Source organism: Centrocercus urophasianus, unplaced genomic scaffold (assembly GCF_019232065.1).
Source record: "Centrocercus urophasianus isolate 14NV4802_14NV808 unplaced genomic scaffold, USGS_Curo_1.0 seq_11, whole genome shotgun sequence".
Taxonomy (NCBI): domain Eukaryota; kingdom Metazoa; phylum Chordata; class Aves; order Galliformes; family Phasianidae; genus Centrocercus; species Centrocercus urophasianus.
Genome location: NW_024884253.1, coordinates 31,415,200 through 31,438,565, shown reverse-complemented (window position 1 = coordinate 31,438,565; position 23,366 = coordinate 31,415,200). Strand labels below are relative to the sequence as shown.

Sequence of the window (23,366 nt, the reverse complement as noted above, 5' to 3'; positions counted from 1 at the left end):
TTATGTAATTTCAATCTATCTGTACAATCATAATGAAATTACTAATCTCCTGATTTTGTTGGATTTTGATGTAAACTAAGTGCCCACCTGTTATGATTCAGACTATGTGAGAGTTTGAAAAGTCCATCTGCCCTTAGACATAAATATCAAAGATCCTGAGAGGCTGTACATATATGTGGCTGAGAAAACCCTCTTCACTCCCTTTCACCTTGAAATTCCCACATAGGCAAAACGTTCTTGAGTGCAGCAGGATTTCTAGATGGACAAATTTTAATTTCAAGCAAAGAACTGAAAGTGACAGGAATAAACCATTGATCCTGACCTTTGTGTGGACATTGGTGGGTGAAGCCACCTCCATTTAACATGATGCATATGAAGATGTCTGACCCTATGGGCAGTCTTACCAGTTTTTCAAATGCACCAGACCATGTGCCCACCAATGTGACTAAACACCGAGGTCACACTGGAAATTATTAAACACTATCAATATCATATATTACAGAATGGCTTATGTTGGAAGGAGCATTAAACAAAGATCATTAAGCTCCATCCTCCCTGCCATGGGCAGGGCTGCTGACCACTGCATCAGGCTGCTCAGGGCCCCATCCAACCTGGCCTTCACCTCCAAAGGTGGGTCATCAACAGCTTCTCTGGGCAGCTATGCCAGCACCTCACCACCTTCTGAGTAAACGTTTTTCTCTGAACATCTAACCTAAATTTCACCTCCTGTAGTTTTAAGACATCCCCCCCTTGTCCTGTCACAATCAGACTATATAAGAATTTGATCCCCCTCCTGCTTTTAAGTTCCCCTCAAGTACTGGAAGGTCACGGTGAAGTCTCGCTGAGCCTTCTCTTCTCCAAGCTAAAGAAGCCCAACTCCCTCAGCCTTTCTTCACAGGAGATGTGCTCCAGCCCTCCAATTATCTTTGTGGTCCTCCATCTGGCAGCAGCAGCAGGGTGTCACCAAGCTTATAGCGCATTACATGCAACCTTACTTTCTCTGCTTTTTCTGGATATTCAGGATTCTTTTTGTTGTGATTTGCTCTTCTACTTTTCTTGTTGAAATTCTGGTTTTAAGGAAACAGAACTTTAGGGGCATATTCCTGTCAAAAATCTTCATTAAAGATAAAACTGTCAAGTCAACTGATCATACATAAAATACATCTGATGATAGTACTCTTCTGCTTGGGATCAGGAAAGCATGATCATATACTTGTCATGATTGATGCTTAGTATTTTGTGTTTGAAGTTTTTTATCCATTTATTTACACACACAAAAAAAAATTATTCAAAATAGTCTTTTGCTTAAAAGACGTAAGACAATATCACGTGCAATGTTAAGATATCCTGCTTTTTCTTCCGTGTTTTTGATAACATTCATCCAAGTTTCTAACGCTTGTCTGCAAATCTCAAAAATCTCCTAAGTGTCAAAACATTTACATGTGGAATACGTCTTAGTTATATACAACAAAGACAATTTGTGGAATCAGGAAACTTAAGTACAGCGTAATAATCAGTAGGATACTGGATGGTAATGAAGAACAAAGCACTTAACTTTGAAATTTCCATCACAGTAGGAGTTCCTTCATTTGGGATCACTGTTATACCTCACATCGATAATTTTCTGGGCATATATATTTCTAACATCAGGGGAACTAAAATTTGGCTTCTTGTTCTCAACTCCACAATCCACTGTCTATGTTAGTCTTATTATTAATATGTCTTTCTTTGTCCAGAGTAGATCCATTTTTGTTTGTAAGGCTTTAACTGTGACTTTGGATCACGTACCATCCTCTTCACAGTTGTAAGAAAACACCAGAAATGTGATGTAGGAAAGATAAAGTCGTCAACCCTTTGTTATCACTTGGTTGTGCATTACTGGTCTGGAGCACTATGTATCTCATGTTCTTGGGGACAGCTATACGTCCAGAAGCCATACTCATTATCCCCACATTTGGCTTCAGATTGATAAACAAGAAAGAAATCTGTTCATGTAAGGCAGATTCTCAATACAAGGATATGTGAAGGCCACATTTGAAATGTATGAAACATAATGAAGTCCACACACCTTTGAAATTTACAATGGAGAAATACACGTAAGGATATTCAGTATACTTTGTTTAATAAACAAAATGCATGACTTTGGACAGATTTTTGTTGGCCAAACACTAAGTGGTATTTTGGGTGAGCACAGTAAAAAATGCACATGTCAAAACAGTGTGGATTTTCAAAGTGAAAATGATCTTTTTTCAAAACAGACTGTCATTTGTTATGTTCCAAATTAAATTAAAAAAAAAAAACCTTAAACATTTCTTGACTAAAATGAATATAAAATCTACAGATAGTTTCAAAAGTTATTATTCTATTTTTCACTTTTCCTCCTGGTCACTGAAGAGATCTTGAAATAAAGTCCTCCTAGTTTTTGTTCTACTGACAAAAAGTGGCCCTTCTATGCCAGTGTAATTCAAGTTTCACGGGTAATTAATTCTCCATGCCAACGAGTCCTTGAACTGCTCGTTATAATACTAGTAACAAAGAACAAACTAAAGAACCATGTTTTCAGATTTTATCCCATTAAAGGTGAGTGCAAATTATGAATTTGTGCTTCTGGGGGGGCGGGGGAAGAGTGACTGTAAAATAAAAATTACATCCAGATGAGGAGGAATAGTCTCTCTGGATTTCCTGCTGCTCGGGTTTCGTTTATTTGCTGACAATGTTTCAGTTGTCAAAGGTACAATCTTTTGGAAAAATGTAGCATATCTATAAAATAGCACATATATAGAAATTACAATTAGTATTTGTAAATTCTGCTTGGGGAAAACATTTCCTATTGCAGTCTTGATTTCTGAACACTACGCAATATTTGTTACGTTTACATCTGCGTGCGAATTTGAAAAGGTCCTTATAATTTCTTGTATTTTTGTCTGTTTCCAAAGATTAATTACAGTGTCTGTGGGGGCACTTGTAGGCTACCAGACAGTATCCAGCACAAACATTGCAGCCTTGTCTTCCCTGTCATGGCTGTATTTTGACAGTTTTCTTTACTTCATTTCCTTCTAGAACTGGGAATCAGACTGTAAGAGGGCAGGTTCTCAAAGAATGTTTCCGAATAAAGATTTGTCTTATGTAGAAATGAAATTATGAGCTACAAAAGGTAGTATTACTGTGCTTGTATGCAAGGACAATTCGATGAAACTTGATTAACTAACTTAATACATACAGATCAGTCTTTATCATTTCCTTTATCCATCAAGGGGAGAAAAATCAGATAGTTGGAAAAGAAACTCTTCATGCTCATTTTTCCCTAAAAGAATTGTTTAAGGTAGCCCTGGCTTGCTCAAAAAATCTAAAGCTAAATGATTTTTTATAAAAACCAGCACGTCCCAAAGAGGGTAAAATGAATAATGCTTCACAATGTTAATTTGCATTAGTGTGAATTTTATTAGCACTAAGGTGTAATTGTCAGGAACTTGCAGTTTCATACTGTGGGGGATTATTCAAACACGTTGGTGCCAATGTTTGCTCAGTGCAGTCAGGATGACTGCACTTTCTGGGTCAACATTGTCTGAAAAAGTTTGCTGTACAGTGCAACTGATGTAAGAAACTAAACATTGAGTCTCACTTCACGTATCCTTTCACTCTTTGTGAGGTGAGTCAAAGTTTTGCTATTTAAAGATCAGACGTAGAGAAATCATATTTCTCCTTTGCACCAAGAGCATGTAGTGTCTGGTGTCTGTCAGAAGATTGCTTAATTCTTCAGTAATCTCGTTCTTCAGTGCTTTTGTTGGCTTCTGTGCTCAGCTTAGAACAAAATACAGGAAAACTGAAGTATTTTTAATAGTCAGTCTGGACTAATGACAGACTTCCAGTCTGCTTACCTGAGTGTTGTGTAATCATCCAAATGGCATGTAATTTTCAGTGCCCAGCCCCGATATTGGCTTTGCAGTGCTACAGTGCTCGTCAGAAGCTGCAATGTTTGATGGAGCAGAGACAATGAAAGACAGAATCTCTCTGCAACAGACACTTGGATTTTCCTTTTAAAGACATTCACACTCTTATGGTGTAATTACAGCCTGCCAGAGTGAGAAGCATGAAACTGTTTAGCTTGTGAAGCTTAAAATAAAAGGTGTATGTGAAAACAAGAACACAATCCTTTTCCTAGCAGTCCGGTACCAAATCCCTTTCCTTCCCTCTCCTATGGCTTCTTCCCTGAAATTTAGAGCACCTTCCTATTAACGTATTTTTAGGTGAGTTATTGGACTTCTTTTCTTTTTTTCTTTTTTTTTTCTGTGTTGCTTTTGTTACACTCTTTGCACTTAGTTGTGGGTTTATTGTTAATGTTTTTTGTCTAAATACACAACTCAGCTTGAGAGCACAGATCTTCTGAATGATGCTCCAGTCTAATTATATCATATTCACCCCAGTTCCCATGCAGCCTTCCCCATAAACAGACTTCTTGGACTTGGGGCGGGGGGGGGAGGCTCACTGACTGATGTCACCATGCTTCATTTATAGCCCCAAAATTATTTATGTGGTCAGTACTCTGGAGGGAGCAGGCTTGACTCCACTGTTTCTTCCCCCCCCTTCCCTTTTGCCCCAGAAATTCCCTCCTTTTCATTGTGTAACGGGACGGTTTTGCAGTGCTTCACTCAGTAATGCAAAAGATGTTCAAGTATGAGTGGCTGCCCATTCCTCCCCAGGCCAATCAGTCATTTCTCAGACGCAGGTTTAAATCTGCTGCAGCGAAGGCAAGCCTGTGTGCTTGCATTGGGTCTTACAAAAGCAAGGCTGTGTGACTGACAGACATGGAGAAGGGGCTCCAATAAAGCACCCAGCTGAGTCTGGAAATGAAGTATCAAGGACAAGGCTGTGCCAGGGGTACCGTGCATTATGGATGAGGCATGCGGGTCCACTGCTGACTGATTGAGGGACAGTTACGCTTCTTCACAATGCTGGGTAAGATCATCTGGACTGTCACTTGATATGAGCTTTCTTGTCAGAGGGAAGATGACTTTTCATGTCATGATCCAGTGCAGATTGCAAATGACAGCCTTGCTGTCCTCTCTGCTTTGTAAGGGTTTAGCCGCTCGTGCAGGTGAGTTAAGCTAAAATAGCTTTACTGCTTGCCAGGTGCCATAAGCTGGAATTAACTCTTATTTGCAGAATCTCAGGCTGCCTATAAAGGTTGCAAAAGCACCTGTGTTTGATGACAGGATGTGTATCTCCTTGATCTCTAGCAGCCAAAGTGCCATCTAATCGCTGCATGGGTGTGTATGGTATTAAATTAAGCTGGTGAGCTGAGGGGGATGCAATTTTTTTTTTTTTATTCTTCTATTTCAGGACAGAGGAAGAAGCTGTACTGAACAGTTCTGGAGACTTTGAAGCACAAGCACAGCGCTGAGGTCTTTGACTGACAGACCTTCTGCTTTCTCCTTCTTGCAGGGCTCCTCCTACAGATGTTCTGAACACGTCTGCATCCTAGCAATTTTGTACTGTGCCCAGGTACTGATTGTACAGAACATGCTGCATAAAAAGAAGCATGGGGTATAGGAGAAGGAGCACTGTGAGGAATATACCAAGAGAAAGTGTAGTTGCAGAAGGAACAAGTTTATTCTTAGAAAATGATAGATTAAAGCTCCTATTCAACAATATGGCTTATAGTCATGTCAGACAGTATGTGTCAGGTTTGACTTCCCTGAGTATCATCTTCTCACTGTGTGACTGGAAGTTTAATTATTGCTTGAACAGAATTTCTTTTCCTCCTTGCAGGTCTTGAAAACTAGAGTTCAGACACTTCTGGATTGTTTTTTTCATTGAAATACTGGAAATACTATGAAGACCTCTTGGTTTGCACTCCTCTTGGCAGTGCTCAGTACTGAACTGCTGACAAGTCATTCTTCCACTCTCAAGTCCCTGAGGTTCAGAGGCCGTGTGCAGCAGGAGCGAAAAAATATCAGACCAAATATCATCCTTGTGCTCACGGATGACCAAGACGTGGAGCTAGGTGAGAAAAAATTCTTATTTGCTACTTCATTTCCTCACGTGTCTTTCAATAATTTCTGCCAGGCAAGTACTTTAAACTCAGAGAAGGCAGTGGTTCTGAAACAATATCAGAATGTGGGACGGATTTGGAAAATGATTTAACAAATATTATTTAATAGTATTTATAAGGTTTAATTCCAGACTTTAGGAAATATATGCTTGTCAAAATCAGCTGTAAAAGGACACATAAGATTAATTTTTATGTGAATTATTTGAAATTGATGTGTTTTAAAACTGTGGTCCATATGTAACAGTAAGATAGTTTTGCTTTCACCAGTTTACTAAATATGTGAGTACAACCTGGGTATTTCAGCCAGGAGTGATTTTTTACATATTTATTCTTAGGGTGGAAAATGTTAAAACACTTGAACGATGTTCCAGGAGACCTTTGAATGTTTTCCATTAAGTAAGTTAGAAAGACATTATAATGGTTATGCATATAACTGATTTTTTCATTTACTGCCTGAAGTGAAAAATTAAGGAGAGAAAGAGGATCATTTTAGGTTACTCCCAAGCAAATATTTTAGTTCTGGGGATGGAAGGTAGGATCAAAAAGGTGAAAAAATGGCAAATCAATTTGAAATGAAATCTTGCATTCTTAGGGTTTTTTAATGAAAGGCACGCTCTTAATAAAAGTAAGGTGAATTTGTAAACAAAATGCCGTATAGGTTGATAAAGCAAATTGCTTCTCTCATAAAACTTGTAAGAAAATAATTCATTTCTTCTAAGATCGCATACATTCAGCCAGAAACCTGTAGACAAAAGGTGGACTAGATCTAAAAGCAGCCCCAGAAACTCATGACTTACTGGCATTTTTGTATTTGTCATTATACAATAATAATTTACGCAGTCATTTTGGATTGTGAGAATACAATTAAGAAATTGTATTTTGTGACTGAGGGTTAATCCTTTGACGCAGCAGCTATCCCCCACAGCTCCACAAGCAGGCCCTGAGATCTGAGTACATCTTATCTATTTCATTTCTCGCTCTTCCAAATGTCTGCTCTGTTTAGCTGTGCTGCATAATGAATGGCTGTTCCTGGCTCTATTTTTGGCCTAAAATACAGCTATTACAATAGGAATGCATTTCTTCTGGATAGAGTCGTCCTGAAAATTTCTCTAAAAGGGTCAAGTCACGTCTTCCTTTTTGTGGTCAGAAAGAGCCTGCGTTCTCCAGGGCACTGGGGAAGGTAGGTCAGCAGACACATATCTCTGAACAGCGTTACCGATGAGCTGTCTTCAGTCTTGTGAGAGGGTGTGCAAGTGGTGAAAGAGCAGGAAGGATGTGGCAAGCCACTTTGTTCATTTTGTGGAGCTCCTCTCTTTGAAAGCCGCATTGGATGCTCACAGAGGCTCTGGCTCTTATTAACAAGCAGTTGAGCAATAGCCTGGACATACATGCATTCCCACTGCATTGAATGAAAGATGCAGGTTTCCCCTTTTCATAGATCATTTCACAGGAAACAGGATTCAGCCCCAAGACTTACTGTACTGCATTATTTGCACTTCTACTAATAAATCATTCTGCTTATTTGAAAAACAAAGCCATACTGTTTTCCATGTGTGAATTATCCCCTTGCCCTTTTGTGATTCCTGAGAAAAAATCCCGAGTTTCCCAGAGGTCAATGGGAAGTAACACTTTATGCCACAAGCAGAATAAAGCTTAGGGCACGATTATCCAAAACTCACAAGACTGAAAGTCTCTTGATATGGATTATTTGCTCTTATATTCCCAGCATGAACATTTCTAAAAGCTGTTCTAAATGAATGCTTGAACATAAAAGCATATAAGGTGTGCTACAGACTTCAATCAGGAAAGATTTGTCTCCAGAGCATGTGTAGGCATTGAACCAAAATATTCAGCTGCCTGAGTGCAAATGATATAGAGGGGAATTATCCGAAGTAAAATTTGCAGGAATCTGAGAACTTGCATTTAGTTAGTGCTCAAAGCAGGCTGTCATATTGATCTGTACTGTCTCCCTGAGTTCTGCATTCTGAATACAAAGAAGTTTAGCAGAGCTGCTGTCTCATACAACTTATCGGATAAAACCCCCAAATTTCTCCACAACTCCAGTCAATTCTTGTACATACTGGGAGGAATGTGGTACAGAGGAAGGGTATTACTGATCAGCTTGAAGATGGTGGCTTAACCAATATGAAGCAGCCCATCCACAGCTCTTGAGAAAAATCAGCAAGAACTTTGGTCCCAGGGCTGGGAGCTGATTGGTCAAACTGGGCTTGTGTGTACTTTATAGCCCCCACCAAGATTCTGAAGTAGAGGCGGAACTGCCTGACACTGAGGCAAACTCATATTTGGCTCAAGACTGGCACATCGTTGCAGTTCGGCTCAAGACAAAGTGCTGGGTTCCACAGGAGCCAGGAGTCACTGCACCCCTGGAGACAGCGTATTGCTGCTCCTCAAGGCAGTGGCCCCAGCTTCCATTGAGGTCATTTCTATATTCCTTTCAGAAATTAGGATAGGTATTTCCAACTTTATGCTCAGTCTTTAATCACTTCCTCAGTCCTCAAGCTTCTACATCGCTTCTTTCTCCTATGTACTTCTACATATCAGTCCCTCAAGCCATGACTCCACAATAATTCACAAAATCCTCAGTGTGAATAGTTTTTTGTGTAACATCAAAAAGGAGTCAAAACTAATGAATACTTTGGTAGTTCTAGTATTCCTAACTCAGAGCCCGTTGAGCTTTGGAGAAGTATGAAAAAGCTTTAGAAAGTGGGGGGAAAATTCCAAAGAACTAAAGCAAGGTAACTACCTCTGCCCACTTGTTTACAGCCTATTGCACCATCCAACAAAATCCAGATAAATGGATTTATACCTATGTATACATACATATAAAGGGATGGATTTCTATCTGTATATACATGCATATAAATGCATCCTGTGCTTTCAGCTGTTGGAGAAGGGATCACAGCTGGCCACATCATATGAGGCATAACTTGCCTGATTTCCTTTCCAGCTTCATTAGAAATTTCAAAGCACTAAAAAATGTAATCTGAAAAAATGAAGATACGTTCTGAGATTTTCAAAAGCCCATCACCTTCCAGTTGCCGTGCTTTCAAACAAATTAAGACAAGATGGTTTTAGCTGTCCCATTGTGTAGATGCCCACCTGTGATACATATGGGTGAAAATCCATACCAGCTTTACTACTCTTTAAGAAACCTTGGTTACCACACATTTCTCAACATATGAAGACAATAGTTGGAGACGTGACACTGAATTTTGTGTTTGACAAAACTTGCTCACTTCTGTGTCCAAAATGGGTGTTCCCAGTTATCTGGTTCCCTTCAGGTGCTTCCCACTTGGTCATGTAGAGTGCGAGCATCCTGCTGTCAGACAGCGCCTGAATGTGTGTGCCCTGAAGACTGTGGGCCAGATGGTAGAGAGCACAAGCTGTGAGGAGAGCTACAGAGAGCAAAGGATTATAACTTCTATGAACAAGTTTTATCTCCTGCTTATGTTTTGTTTTCCAAATGAGGAAGTCTCACCTGCTTTGAAGTGTCTGTTTCAGAATTTCCAGAGGGGCTAAATCTATTATTGGTGTCAGTAAGTGCATACCTGGAGGAAAAAGTTACTCATAAACAGCAGGTTTGCAAGAGAAGAGGGCTGACCAAGCAGAGGAATGAGGAATTGCTCTAACAACTATTCATCTCCAATGCAGAGAGGCATGAAAGTGCACAGTGGCCCTGCTGCTGCTTCTGTGCATTAGAGTAGCACAGCAGTGCACTCCCATCCAAACACCTACAAGCACTTTGCAGCTAAGCTCTGTCATAAACTGACATTTCAAAAATGTCCAAGCTATAAAAAAAAAAAAAAAAAAAAAGGAAAAAAAAAAAAAAAAGGGCGAAAAGGAAAAGCCAACCTTGTGTACAAAACAAAGGCATATAGAGTGAGAAACATCTCTCATTTGATTGTAATTTAATAACTCAGTGAAACGCTCCCGCTCACACAAATGGAAGACCTTTCATGCTCAGGGAGCTCTCAGTCACTCTCTTAGTTCTCTGTATCTCTAAACACGTGGTTTTTATCTGTACTGAGTTCAGGAAAGCACAAATGCAAATGCTCTGTATTTAGAAAAGAAAGACTTTGAAAGAGGAAGAATCCAAAATGAATCGTTTGCTATCTCTGCTCAGGGTGCTGAATGTATCCTTAAAGACACAGGTATTTTTACTGCACCGGAAGATACTCATCATTGAATCTATTAAGGTTGGAAAAGACCACTAAGATCATCTAGTCATCACCACCATGCCCACTAACCACATCCCTCGAGATCCATAAACCATTTCAAGAACTGCCTCTTCCTCTTTTCTTTAATGAAAACAATTGTGATGCAAAAGATTTCACACTCAGCACTGACTCTTTAGCCCAAAAGCTAAACTGAGCATGCTGAATGTTAGCTAACAGCTAATCTTCATAAGATTTTACTGCTTACATCTAAAGATGAACTTCTTGGCAGTTCTGTGTTTTTAGAGATATTTCTTTCGTGGTTTTAAAACTCTGCTGTTTTTTAAGTGACCCAAGCACAACCATCAAGAAAAACTCTTATTCTATCCATGGAATCAATGCTTTTAATTTTAATTTTACATTTAAGCTGACCGCTGTCAATTATGAAAAATGAATTGTAAAACCAAAGGAAAAAAAAAGGAAATAGAATTCCAGAACAGTCTTTTTACAGCCAAATTTGTGTATTAAAATTCACAGACGTTTCCTGGCTGCATACTGACATACTCACAGTTCACACTCACCCTTCAATCTCTGCTCTTTTGGATAACCAAAAGAGCAAAGCTTGACAGCTGTCAGCAGGTACTGACAGACTCTATCAGGAACTGTTCAGCCTTTTTGCAGTCAGAAGCATGCAAGCCCTGCCAGTCTCCCCTTGTTTTTTCTTAAGATGTTTTGAATAACACCGAAAAATTTTTAAATTGGATCAATGCAAAAGTGTGTTGAGAATGCAAGAGTTTCTTGAGAAAAGTTCTGAATTTTGCTAATACTTTTTGCAAGAACATTCATCTCCAAAATCTGATGTAGAGCACCGTATTTTAGCTTCGGAGCCAGCCATGCTGATCCTGAATCCAGAGAAACTTCTGCTTAGGGAGATCACTGCCAAATTCTCTCTTTCTCTTCCCAACCATCTAGTCCTTCCTTCCCTTCCTTCTTCCCTCTTTCTGCCCTCTCTCTCTTTCTCTCTCTCTCTGATTATCTGATAAAAGGGAAGGAATTGTAATAGATTCATTAGCAACCTCAGAATTTTAAATATTTTACTGGCACATTGATGCAGTCTGTATAAAATACTGTTCTCCTAGAGCAGTGTTTGGAGAACTGTTGACCTATAAATTTGATATAGTTCTAAAGTTCTAATGCTATATTTCTAGATTAATCTGCACTTCTGCTTTGTTTTGAAGCCTGAGGGGGAAAAAATGAAACTCAATCTTTCTGGAATCCTAAAAAATATTTTTCATTGATATAAAAAAAGATTTTATATTTTCTTCCAAAATTACCTAAGTTATGGAGTAATAGAGACTGATGTCTGAAAGAAAGGTCATCGCTGATACTCTGCTTTTAATGACAAAGTAGCATCCAGTACGTTCCAACTGCTTTTAGCAGCAGAGTGATAATCAGTTCCACTTATTGCAGGGTCCTTACAAGTCATGAACAAAACCAGACGGATTATGGAGAATGGAGGGGCATCCTTCATCAATGCCTTCGTAACCACCCCAATGTGCTGCCCATCGCGTTCCTCCATGCTGACTGGAAAGTATGTGCACAACCACAACATATACACCAACAATGAAAACTGCTCTTCTCCCTCCTGGCAGGCCACTCATGAGCCACGCACTTTCGCCGTGTATTTGAATAACACTGGGTATCGAACAGGTAAGAGGCAGACACTAACTCTGTGTTCAAGTAATGGTGATGGATGTTGAATATGGGGTCTTGAATCGCCGTCTAAAAGCAAGTGACTACTGTTCAGAATTGTGTTTATAGAGGAGGGTTTAGTGTTGTGGGGAGGGAGGGTAGCATGACTTACTGGTACAGATTGGCAGCTAACAGCCATATGAAGAACTTTTTTTGTAATGGAGCAGCATATTTTCATGCTCAGATGTCCCAGGTGGGAAATATGCTGTTATGCATGCTACACCTAGTGAGAAAGAGGTGCATTTTCGTGGCATTGTGGGTCCGAACTGGCAGTTCAAGCCATGATTATGGTCAGTATTATGGCTTGCTTGTAGACAGCTGCTAACAGTTCTGGGGGAAGGTGTCAGGGCCAAACGAGGGATTGGTGCCAAAGACCTCACAGGAGCAAAGTGCTTGTCATGGGAGTGAAACAAGGTGAATGCTATAATTTAAACTTTGCCACAGGGCAATACTTCATTTGCATATTCTGAGAATGAATAGAAACATGCCTTTAAGAAGGATTGTTCTGCTGTGCACCAATAAGATTTGATAGTTTTCTTGTAAATTCCTGGTGGTTTTCCGTACTCAGAAGATCCCTGTCCTGTCTACAAAGAACTCTTCTTATTCCCTTCGTCTGTGCTTCAGCTTGATGTAAAACCTGATTCATTTATGCATCACCTATCACCTAAGATTCAATCTGCAGACACATTAGGCTCCAGCCTGACTTCCCCTTCCCAAGGTATGGGAAGGTTGCGAGGTCATCAGGGTGCAATTTGTCCAGAAGCATCGTTTGACTACAAAGACTCTCCTTTACAGGACCACATAGACACAGATCTCATTGCCAACTGTGTTCTTTACAATGTAGTTGGTAAGGAAGAAGTTTTCTCTATCAGTGGTTTAGGCACAAGAACAGATTGCTTTCAAAACATATAGCAGGCTAATGTCTCCACGCTGTCTGCTTGTGCTAATTCTCTTAATGCTGCTATATCCAGCACCTTACATTTATCTGCCTGTTTGCCATCATTTCTTCGCTGCAAAGACAACTCACTCTTTCTTTCTCTCTCCGTAGTTCTGGAGAGCTGCATCCTGTTTAAAAAGCTAAAACAAACAAATATTTATCTTCTCTGAGCCCAACACATGCACTGAATAACATTCCAGTCTCTACAGAGCTGATTTCTGTGTACTTGCTGTCAGAATACAGCACGGCTAAACCCGAGTAAGGGTCAGCACCAAGGCTTTTGAGGAGAAAAAGAGAGGGGAGAGCAAATTGATAGTCAGTGCTAGAAAAAGTGCTGAAATGACCCTAAAACCTTTCTGCTTAGTGTCCCTTTCACGGGGAATCTACCTTTCTTGCTCTTTAAAAAGTTCAGTATCTTACTGACTTGTCATCTAACCTTTGCAGAATTGAATGCCTCCTGCATAAACTGGACAGCTACAGCTGACTTTGCTGTCAGTAGCCCTCTGCCCTTCTGGGGCTACATGCTCTGCTTGGGTAAATATGCGCTGCTGTGAATTATGAAGGCGTGTGAAGATGTCTACTAAATGCAAGATTGATTTTATTAAATGGAAAGGATCAAAGTGATTTAAAAAAAAGAAAGAAAAAAAAGCCTTTCCAAAAACAGACTGAGGGAACACAAGTACACAAATAGAACAAGCAGGACAATTGAGTTTTAACAAAGGGCAGGACAGAGAAAAAGAACATGGAAGCAAATGAAAATACATTTATGAAACTCTGTTTCTGACTATAGTATGTTGTTTGACCCTGTAGTAATGCAGCCCTAAAGAACTTATTAATTAACTCCTTGTAAGATGAGCCCACTTTCCAATTACTACTCAACTATTTTTTGAAGTGGCAGCTTAATTAACAGCTGAACTTATGATACATTTTTCAAGGACAGTGTTACCTCATTAAAGAGTCATCAAAAAGTCCACTAACCAACTAATGATTTACATTTCACAGCTAGAAGGTTTAACAAAACTGTAATGATTCAAGAATACCTGGAAGTCAAAAATAATTGGGAGTAGGAAAGAGGTAGCTAGGGAGAAAGATTGACTACACGACACATGGGCTCACTGTGACTCTGTGCTGAAGCTGCAAGTAAACCAGTAAATCAGTATCCACCTCAGAGGGCCAAATGCCACTTGCTGTTTGGTGGCCAACCTTAAAAGGAACAAGTTAGGAGAACCCCAGTGCGATACAGCAGTTGAGACAACATGCTATACCTTGAATTTGGTTCTCTGTTTGAAATGATGAGGATTTAGCTCTCACATTTTGCACAGGGTCAAATAATTATATAAGCCAGTGGAAATAAGGGGGTGGCAGATTGTTTATATAATGTTCTTACTTCTGTTCACACCAGATAGTTTCCAACATCTATAAAGCATTCGCTGTCTAAACCTGCCTCAGCCTTAACTAAACCCTCTATGCTGCAATTGATCACCCAAGGGCAGGCTGCTTATGAGGAGAGTCCTGCTAAAGCCACGAGGACTCCAAGCAGGCACAGCAGTCCATTTAAAGAGAGGTCTGAAATGTGCTGTAATAAACTGCAGTCATAATTAGAACCCACTGGGAAAACCTGACAAAAAACAGATATTTTTTCTTTCCTTTTTTTCTTCTACTGTTCTAATTCTGTTCTACTCTGAAGTGACCTAATGGAGATGTTACATTTCCTGGGAACATCCTTTGTTTAAAACATCAGTGCTAAATCACAGGCAGGAACAGTGCTGTGTGGGAACAGGGCAGACAATATTCAGTAACATCACTGTCAAACCAAAATTGCTTTTGCTTCTAATTATCTTTAAAAAAATCCAAAAACAATTAATGATGTTGCAATTTTTTATCATTTTCTTTAGTCACAAGCTCTATGCCAAAGCAGAAGTGAGTCAGCTTCTTAACTTTGAAAGTCCACAAAATTGGTGAAATTAAACTAGAACTTGTGGAATGCTGACTAACTTAGAAAATAGAAGGGTAAGACACAGAGAATAGGTAGAAAGAGAAAACAAAGCAACTCTGGAGAACTTCAGAGATGAAACACTTGTTATTATTAGATACACTTCAGCTGTTCATATATAGGAGGAAAGAAGGTCACAGTAATTACTTTCAAATCTCATAGAAATTGTCAGAAAAACTTGACACGTTTTCTGTCATCTTGTAGTTTTAAGGTCAGGAAACATCCCGTCAGCTATTTAGATTCAGAAATTTTATTTTCAAAATTATTAGATGCAGGAGTTAGAAGTTTTGTTTAGGCCTTTCCAGTGGTGGCCATTATCTAGGAGACATAAATGTAACCATTATTTTATTGCTACGAAGCGTGTCAATCCTTTGTATGCTGTAGGATTTTATCCGCTGATTTTTATCAGCTGAAGTTTCATCCCTTGAATATCTGAAGAGAAATATACCTTTAAATTTTCCTTCTTGGTTTAACATAAATATGCATTCAGAACCCTCTGCTAAGTGTTACTTTAAAAGTTGATTACCTTCTAACCCTCTCTCCTCTTAACCCTTCGTAGCCAGTGTAGTCATGCTGGGCAGATAAGGAGTCTGCTCTGGTTCCACAATCACTCACTGCCTCAACAGGCCAAACTCAGAATCAGGCTCTCCTCTTACACAATTCCACTTGAAAGACCAAAGATCACCAAATAAGGCAATTATTTGCTTACTAATTTGTTTAATTGTCTTTATGAGGACATATTTCCCAATATTTTATTTTTGCTCAAAGGGGTCAACTGATCAGCGTAAGATTTAGGGGTCGTGTATGCAACTGTCCTGATGGCATTCTCAGCCTTTTATAAGACAGAAATGACAAAATATCGAAGTTAAGCAACATGAATGCTAGTTTCTAAATGCTCATGTTTGTAAAACTCAAAACTCACGAAGTGGCTGGACAAGATACCGCTGACATTGGTCACAGAATGCTGTGTCATGATGAACAGAAATGGTCCTTTACTTGACATCTAGATAATATTTTCAACAGTTTATATCAACGTCTGTTTTATGTCAGCTGACATCTGTCAATTATTACACCTTTCTTAGTGTAATGGTCAAATAACTAATAAAATGCTGTGGTGATGAGATTGAAGGCCAAGCAGTTTGAAGAAGGAGTATTTAAACTGTACATCATTCCACTTTGACACACCAGACAAGTAAATCTTTGAAAAAGGTGCAGAAACGATGCCTTTTGAAGATGATACATTTCTTCTGGAGGCAAAGCGTGTGTGGAAACAGCAAACTGTTTGTAGCCTTACAGTACAATTGATTGCCAGCATACACTATTATTTTTAATTTGCATCATTTCAGTGGCCTAATTTATATCCTGCCTCATACACCACTGCAAAACAGAGAGGATGTCAGGATGTGATACACAGGTGGGAATGAGTATACAGGGAGTTAATTTTTATTTATTTCTAAAGTAAAAATAAAGAAAGGGAGAGAGAATCCCATACTTTCGGTTGTTCCTTAATTGGTATAAAAGAGGCTGGGGAGCATCAAGCATCATTTAAATTGTTAATAATTGAAATAACTTAAAATATGCTTATACATCTCAGAATAAAATTACACTTTCAGTCAAGTTGAGAAATGTTCAAGTAAAAGTGAAATATGCCAAAGATATTCAAATAGTCCACAGAAAGTGAAATATGGATGAGAGAAAAGGCTGAAGAGGATAATGAGCAAGTTTGAAGTGAAACATTTTTTGGTTCAGGATTTCATCAAAAGCTACAGCATATTTGCCTACTCACACTTAAAACAGAACTCTGTGCTACTAGATCTTGTGCAGAAAACCATACAATAAAAGATTTTCAGCAAGGCTAGACATTCAAGTTCTTTCTTTCAGAAGATCTGGGTAGAACATTGTGCGTGCACCTAATCCATCTGTCCTATTCATTTGGCCAAATGGCAGAAATGTATTATAACATACCGTTTTTGAAAGGTTAATTTTTCTCTGTTGAAAAAGAAGACAGACCTCTAGCAGGAGGTGAGATGCTAACATCCAGATTGGTAAGGATGGAGTTCTCAGATCCTCTCAGCAAAACTCTGCTGTGTTTTTGCTGAGTAAGCAGGGTGAGGTTTGTTCACATACATGGTGAGACGGTTTCAGTGCTACTGAAGACTCCAGTGATACTCAGGAGAGCTTTCCAGGCACTGTTGTGTACTCCCAATGTCCAAACATGTAATCTCTCTTCCCGCGATGCACAGGCTCAGGCCTGCAGGCCCTTCGGTGCCTCCTAAGCCCCTCTCTGAGCCTTGTCCCCCAGCCTATCTGTCAACAAGTTGTTCCACCCTCTTTCTCCGCCTGGCGTCTACTCAATCCTGACAGACACATCTTGTTCCCACCACTTGTCATTAGCAATCTCCTTTCCCAGTCCACTCAGCAAATCAGTTTCTTCCACCCCCTTTCCTTCTCAGTCACCTTCTTTTCCCTTTCTCCACTCATTTTCTAGTTTCTTGCTTGACATCCCCTGTCCGGGGCCCCTGAGCCTCCCCTGCCTTTTCCCCTCTCTCAGTTCCTTTGCTAGCACCCCTGGGGCCCTTCCCCAAACTGCATATCCTTATCTGCTCACCTCCTGCCCTCTGCATTTCAATCAACTTTCTCCCGCCTGCTGACACCAGTCACAGGTGGACAGGGAATGCCCCAAGATTCCTGTGCAAACTGCAGTGTTCTTTTCAAAACTGAGCAAAAATATGGACAGGGTTAACTAAGACGATAAAAGATTCCTCCTTGACAAAAAGTCCATCATGTCTTTGACAGAATTCATGCTCTCATTGCAGAGTGTGGAAGTACTATCAAATGAAATCCCGCATAATTTTTTTCAGATGTTAGATGTAATTCTATTGCTGTGGTTCTCAAAGGTGGCTACTGTTCAGGCTAAGAAGTTTCAAAAAATTCAGCCTGAGGCAGACATCCAGTGTGGAAAATTTCTGTGCAAGTATGAGAGACTTATAAACAACTGGAAACAGGTTCTTATAATGAGAAGTGTCAGACAACATCAGTATTGGAAAGTGCTACCAGCTTGGCCATAATACAAGCTTTGTTAAAGACGTCACCCAGGCTAACGATTGGTATATCAAGTTATAGCCTAATGCCTTTTGCAACTGCTGAGTTATAAAACCTTTAATGCTCTTTCTGGTTACAAGGGTAAACCTGACAGCAACTGGGAAAGACCCACAAAGCCGGAGAACGAGTAGAAAACCTGAGGTTTTCTGCTGTGGTTAATTTACAAGACAGGGAACTGAGAGATCTGAATAATATTCTTGGCAATGCCACAGGCTGCCTGCATGACTTAGGCTTAGCTGGAGGTTAACCTCTTGGTGCCTCAGTTTCCTCGCACAATTGTTGAGACTGTTCTTTTTTCGTTCCCTGAGGAGGACTGGAATACTGAGCTGACTTTCTTCAGTTTAATGATGTGATATCCGAATGCTTTACAATCATTCAGCAGATGGGAAAAATCAAACTTCCCAGTCTTGAAGCTATCATTTGCATAATGGGAAAAAAGCAAGGAGAAATTTACTGGAATAATCCGGAAGCTGAAGTTTTGTTGGGCTCTGTCCCCAAAAGCACATAGTCACCGTGTGTCAGCACTGAAATGTCATGTAAACAGTGCTTTGTAACTCTTGTAAATGGTTTCCTGACTTTGTTAAAGGAAGTGGGCTGTCTGCTTAAAGCTCTTGTCTGGGTCATGGTGACTAAACCGTACAGCAGTATGCCTTTCTAAAAGCTTGGTTTTGTTTTAAATCAGAAACATTCCCATAAACTTAAACAAATAACATGAGTATAGGAGCACAATGTATGTCCGTTGATCCATGGAAGTGCAGAGATGTGCCTCCTGCAGTCACAGCCCAGTTCACCTGTATGCTAATTCACTAATGCTGACAGGAGGTAGGGGCCTACTTCTGTTGTGTAATGCTGTAAACATTAGTCATAAATGCTTGTATTAAGTGCTGGGAGATTAACTGCTGGGAATTGTGAGAATTTGCATCACATTAAGCTGTAAGAATCCTGGCTTCAAATTCTAGAGATCCCCTGGGTCAAATTCTTGTTGCCAATTGCAGTCCCCTGACGATCTCAGTCCAGTTCAGGACTCATTAGCTAATTACTAAAAGGAAAACAAAAAACTGTGTTAAGGAATCTATTCACATTAGCTACCAGACATATATATTCTGCAGCCACTCCTGAGACATATAGATGCCCGTACAACTGTTCCCCATGCCATGCATCATTTGCATAAGCTTAATTGAACATGTTCACACAGAATGCAATTATTTTGATATACAAAGTTACTCTACATGTGATTAAAAAATAACTATGTGTCCTGGGAACAGTTAGCAAAACTGCCAGAATACAGACAAAATCAGTCTAATTAAAATGCAAAAATTGGCATTTATCTTTCCTGTTATCCCTGTGGAGGCCATTACACACAATAATGAAAAGATGTCCCTGGAAATAGCATTGCTTTTTAATGAGGCTTTTACCTATTGAGTCATAATCTCTGTTTTATTAATTGGAAGCAAGAATGGCTTCCTAAACTCTAGAACTGCTGAGAATAAGTAACTTCTAAAGCAGAATATTTGCAGTCTGTACTCAGACTTGGGCAGTTCAGCAAGTGCCAGGCTATAGCTCTGTTAAAGATGTGGGTTCACTTTATAAGCCAAGCATGTGAGGATCCACAAAGAACATTTGCTTATCGCAGTGTAAGCTCCTGAGCAGTCCCATGACACATTCCATATCCCTCTAATTGTTTACAACTCTCTGGCTAACAAAAAAAAAACCTGGAAGACACCCATAGTGATTACTTCTGATTACTCTTTGTCCTCGTGGATGCTATTGTGCTTTCCCTTTTACTCAGGCACTTGTCTTCATTCAAAGTGTGAAGACCCAGGCACTAACCACTGTCACTAAGCTCCAGCTCTGACTTGCTTGCCCTATCCAGTTCTCAGTGGTACTTAGAAAACCCCAGGGTGAAATGACTGAACTCTTGTGTTTTAGTAAAAACCTGGCTTTTCCCATCATAAGTGTAATTACTCATATCCTCCTGAGCTTTTGACCAGCAAACCTCTCTTGGTTAAAGCAATTTGGCAAATGTGATCCATTATCACAGCTACTGCTGCTTCTACAAGTATTCGGGGCTTTACTATGTGTTTGACGTGGGAACTGCTTTATTCCACAACAGAGCGAAACATCTATTTCTGCAAACTGTCATTCAAGGAGCTGCTTAAAACTTGACATTTCTCAGATTATTTTGATGATTAAATGCTAAATCATTGCCAACAGAGAGGTGAATGGTTCAGTCTGTCAGTCTGAAGTCTCATAACATGCCGAAAATATGGGGTTCAGGAGGCCAAGGGGGAGCTAACAAAACATTGTTAAAGTTTCAAAATTAAGTAATCTAAAGTAAGGAAATTCCAAGATGAATTGCCCCGTAGCAGATCCAAGCCTCCCTTCCCTTTCTAAATTCAATTTATCTTTTCCCATCCCTAAACTCCGGGACTTTTCATCTCTGCATTTTATGCTGGTGGCTTTCTCTCAAGTAATGCCTGAATATCAGAAGAGAGCAGGAAAGAAAGAAGCTGATTGTTTTAGGGTCGAAATTTAAACTCTAAGGACTTTCTCAAGTCCATAAAGGAACAACCCATGGTGACATTAAGCTCAAAGCTATGTCTTTCTTGATCACATCTGTATGTTACAGCTTTTTTAGAGCCTGGCCATTTTGGGACACTTTTTCATTGCCACCTCTTTTATTTACAAAGGCGCTACCTCAAAACCTAGAGACACTAGAGCTTCTCAAAAAAATGCTTGCCAAAGAGTTTTAAATGGATGAACTCATTTATCTTTCACTAGCCTTTTTCTTGGAAATTTCTGGACTGTTTGGCTAAAATGTTCCATGTAGCAAAATCCAGCCTGACTCAGATAGCATGGAAACTATCATCACTACTGACTGAAGTTTAGCAAACCTGTAAATAACAGTGTTCAGGTCTCAGTATTAGTCAGTGTTAGTTATAGGTGGGGCTATCAAACCATTCTACATGATGAATTGCCACAACTTTCATTTTACAGCTTGAGAGGCTCTGATCTTTGTGGGAGGCAGGTTGGCAGAGATCTTTAGGGATGAATGCAGCACATAGAGCCTCCTCAAGATCATGGAGGTGGTGGATCTGGGATGGCATTCAGGAAGATTGGCCTCAAATCTCCCCTGAACCACAGACTGTCCTTGATTTTGTTTGGCTCAGTATGCTCACTCTATTATTCTTTACTGTTGTCTGTCTTTAACTTCTCTTCCCCTTCTACTCTTTCTGTGGCTTCTTTTCCCACAATATTTCAGCCTTTACCCTTACACATTCCCTGAACATCCAACTCCCAGAGAGTTTGACACAGTTTGGCTGCCTTAAAGGAAAGGAATGGTTTCCATTCCGGGAGGCAATGGACCGGGCATGTATTCCCTCCCCACAGTTACCCTCTTCACCTCAAGCTTCTTGACTTCTGATTGGCCCCAGAGGAAAAAAGGATAGAGGCTAGGTTGCTTTCTTACAAGGCTGTGGGAGGATGAACTGAAAGTCTGGGCTAGTGTCTGCAGGACTTGTTTATATGTCACATTCCACGTGGTATAGGAAAGAAACCTTATATATGACTATAACCTCTGGTTAGTGACATTTGGCAGTTAAAAGATTCGATTGCCCCATAGTTATATTTCCTCAAGAAACTTTTAATTATGAATATCTTCATTTTTCCACCAGTTTTCCCAGGAAGGAGTTCACCATGCCCACATCAATCAGATCTGAATTATTGAAGCCCTTCCGCAAATGTGCTTTTCTTGGTTAGATTGAATGCGTCTAGGTTGAACGCGAGGTTTTCCAAAGTGACTTCATTTCCTAAGTAGGAAACATGTAAGGGTGTCTGACGTGTGTCTCGGATCCCAGCCAAGGAAGTGACGCTGGGCAGGAGCTGTCTGTGGGCAGCCTGGCAGCAGGGCCAGGCAGGCTGGGATGGCCGGGGCTGCAGCAGGATGGGGTCTGACTCACAGCTCTGTCCCTGCAAAGGGATTGATTTCTGTCATTCATTTCTCTTCGGGTAAGACCTTCCAAGGGTTTGGACACCTTAAGAAAATTAAAATTGCAAGCAGCAAAGTTAGTCAGTCACCCCACTGTGTCCAGCATTGCTGTAGCTGAGATGGAGCCAACAAAGTCCCCATAAACAAATTTGCAGGTAGAGTCAGATGAATTGTCACTACAGTGCCCTCTTGGGCAAGGACAGTACATACGCAACTGAAAAGCAGCAATAGAGCTTCTTTTGGCAGGGTCCCAGGGTTAATCCATGCTTCCAAGGCCAGTTGGCCGGTTCTTGATGCCTGCGTATCGTTGGTGTAAGCAATAGTTGGAAGTTTACTGCATTGTGAGACTGTTTTTATTTCTGTCGTGGTAGAGTCTTCTTCAGGAAGAGATTGTGAGAGCACTTGCTGGGTGTGATGACAGATGACAGTTTCCGAAAGCTTTCGTCTGAGAGGGTTGTGCCTTGTCACCTTTATCTAATGGAAATACACCTAAGTTTTGCAGACCAGGCAGAGATAGCTGACCTCTCCAAGACATTGCCTGTTATTTCTGCCTTAGAGAAGTTTGGGCAGCAAAGCAGGGCAGGGATTCCCTCTTGCTCTACCCAGGCAGGGCCCAGCGGGATGGAGATCCAGGCTTCCCAGAGCTTTCATCAAACCAGAACGTGCAGCCAGATTGCCAAACCCAGACTTTCAAAAGTTGAAACATCACAGGATTTGCTTAAAACCAAAAGATATGTTTCTCAGATGTTTCCTGTGGGGACTGAATTTTTATTCCGATTTCAAGTGGAAACCATATACATTCTAAAAGAGAAAAGAAAAAAACATCAGTGCTAGATTCCAAGAATGGCAGATAAATGGTAGAATTATAAAAATTCTGGAAATAATTTATTTTAATTTCAAAGCCCTCTTAGATATAAAAGCAACGTTTTTTTGATAGAGTGACTCTGACTCATTCTAACACATTTTGTCTTCATTCATGCACGCTTTGGACTCAGCCTAAAAGACTCGGATTGCAAAGCCTTATGTGTTTGTGTGTGTTCTTTTTTTTTTTTTTTACCTTCACAGCCTTTTTTGGGAAATACCTCAATGAATACAATGGCAGCTACATCCCTCCTGGGTGGAGAGAGTGGGTTGGATTAGTGAAGAACTCTCGCTTCTATAATTACACGATTTCTCGCAATGGTAACAAAGAGAAGCATGGATTTGATTATGCAAAGGTATTTTCCAGACCTATAAATGTCACGTCATTAATCCATATAAAAATTGTCTTTCAGATAATTAATTAACCTGATAATTAATTAATTAAACGTCTGCAACCAAGAAATTGAGATGTCATTTTTCTCTCCAGGGCATTTTTATTAGTTTCT

The 23,366-nt window shown here is 40.0% G+C and overlaps 1 protein-coding gene across 3 annotated transcripts in view; it reads left to right on the top strand.

The window, feature by feature from the left end:
• The window catches only part of SULF1 (sulfatase 1), a 125,686-nt gene that overhangs the window by 53,821 nt on the left and 48,499 nt on the right, over positions 1-23,366 (top strand). For 2 of the 3 annotated variants that reach the window (XM_042809090.1, XM_042809092.1), the window contains exons 5-8: positions 5,443-5,502; positions 5,770-6,004; positions 11,698-11,937; positions 23,065-23,216. In XM_042809090.1, coding sequence (XP_042665024.1) covers positions 5,833-6,004; positions 11,698-11,937; positions 23,065-23,216 — 564 coding nt within the window. In that variant the 5' untranslated portion in view covers positions 5,443-5,502; positions 5,770-5,832. Of the gene's footprint in view, positions 1-5,340; positions 5,503-5,769; positions 6,005-11,697; positions 11,938-23,064; positions 23,217-23,366 lie in introns of all 3 variants that reach the window. The other variant, XM_042809091.1, reaches the window with a different exon arrangement.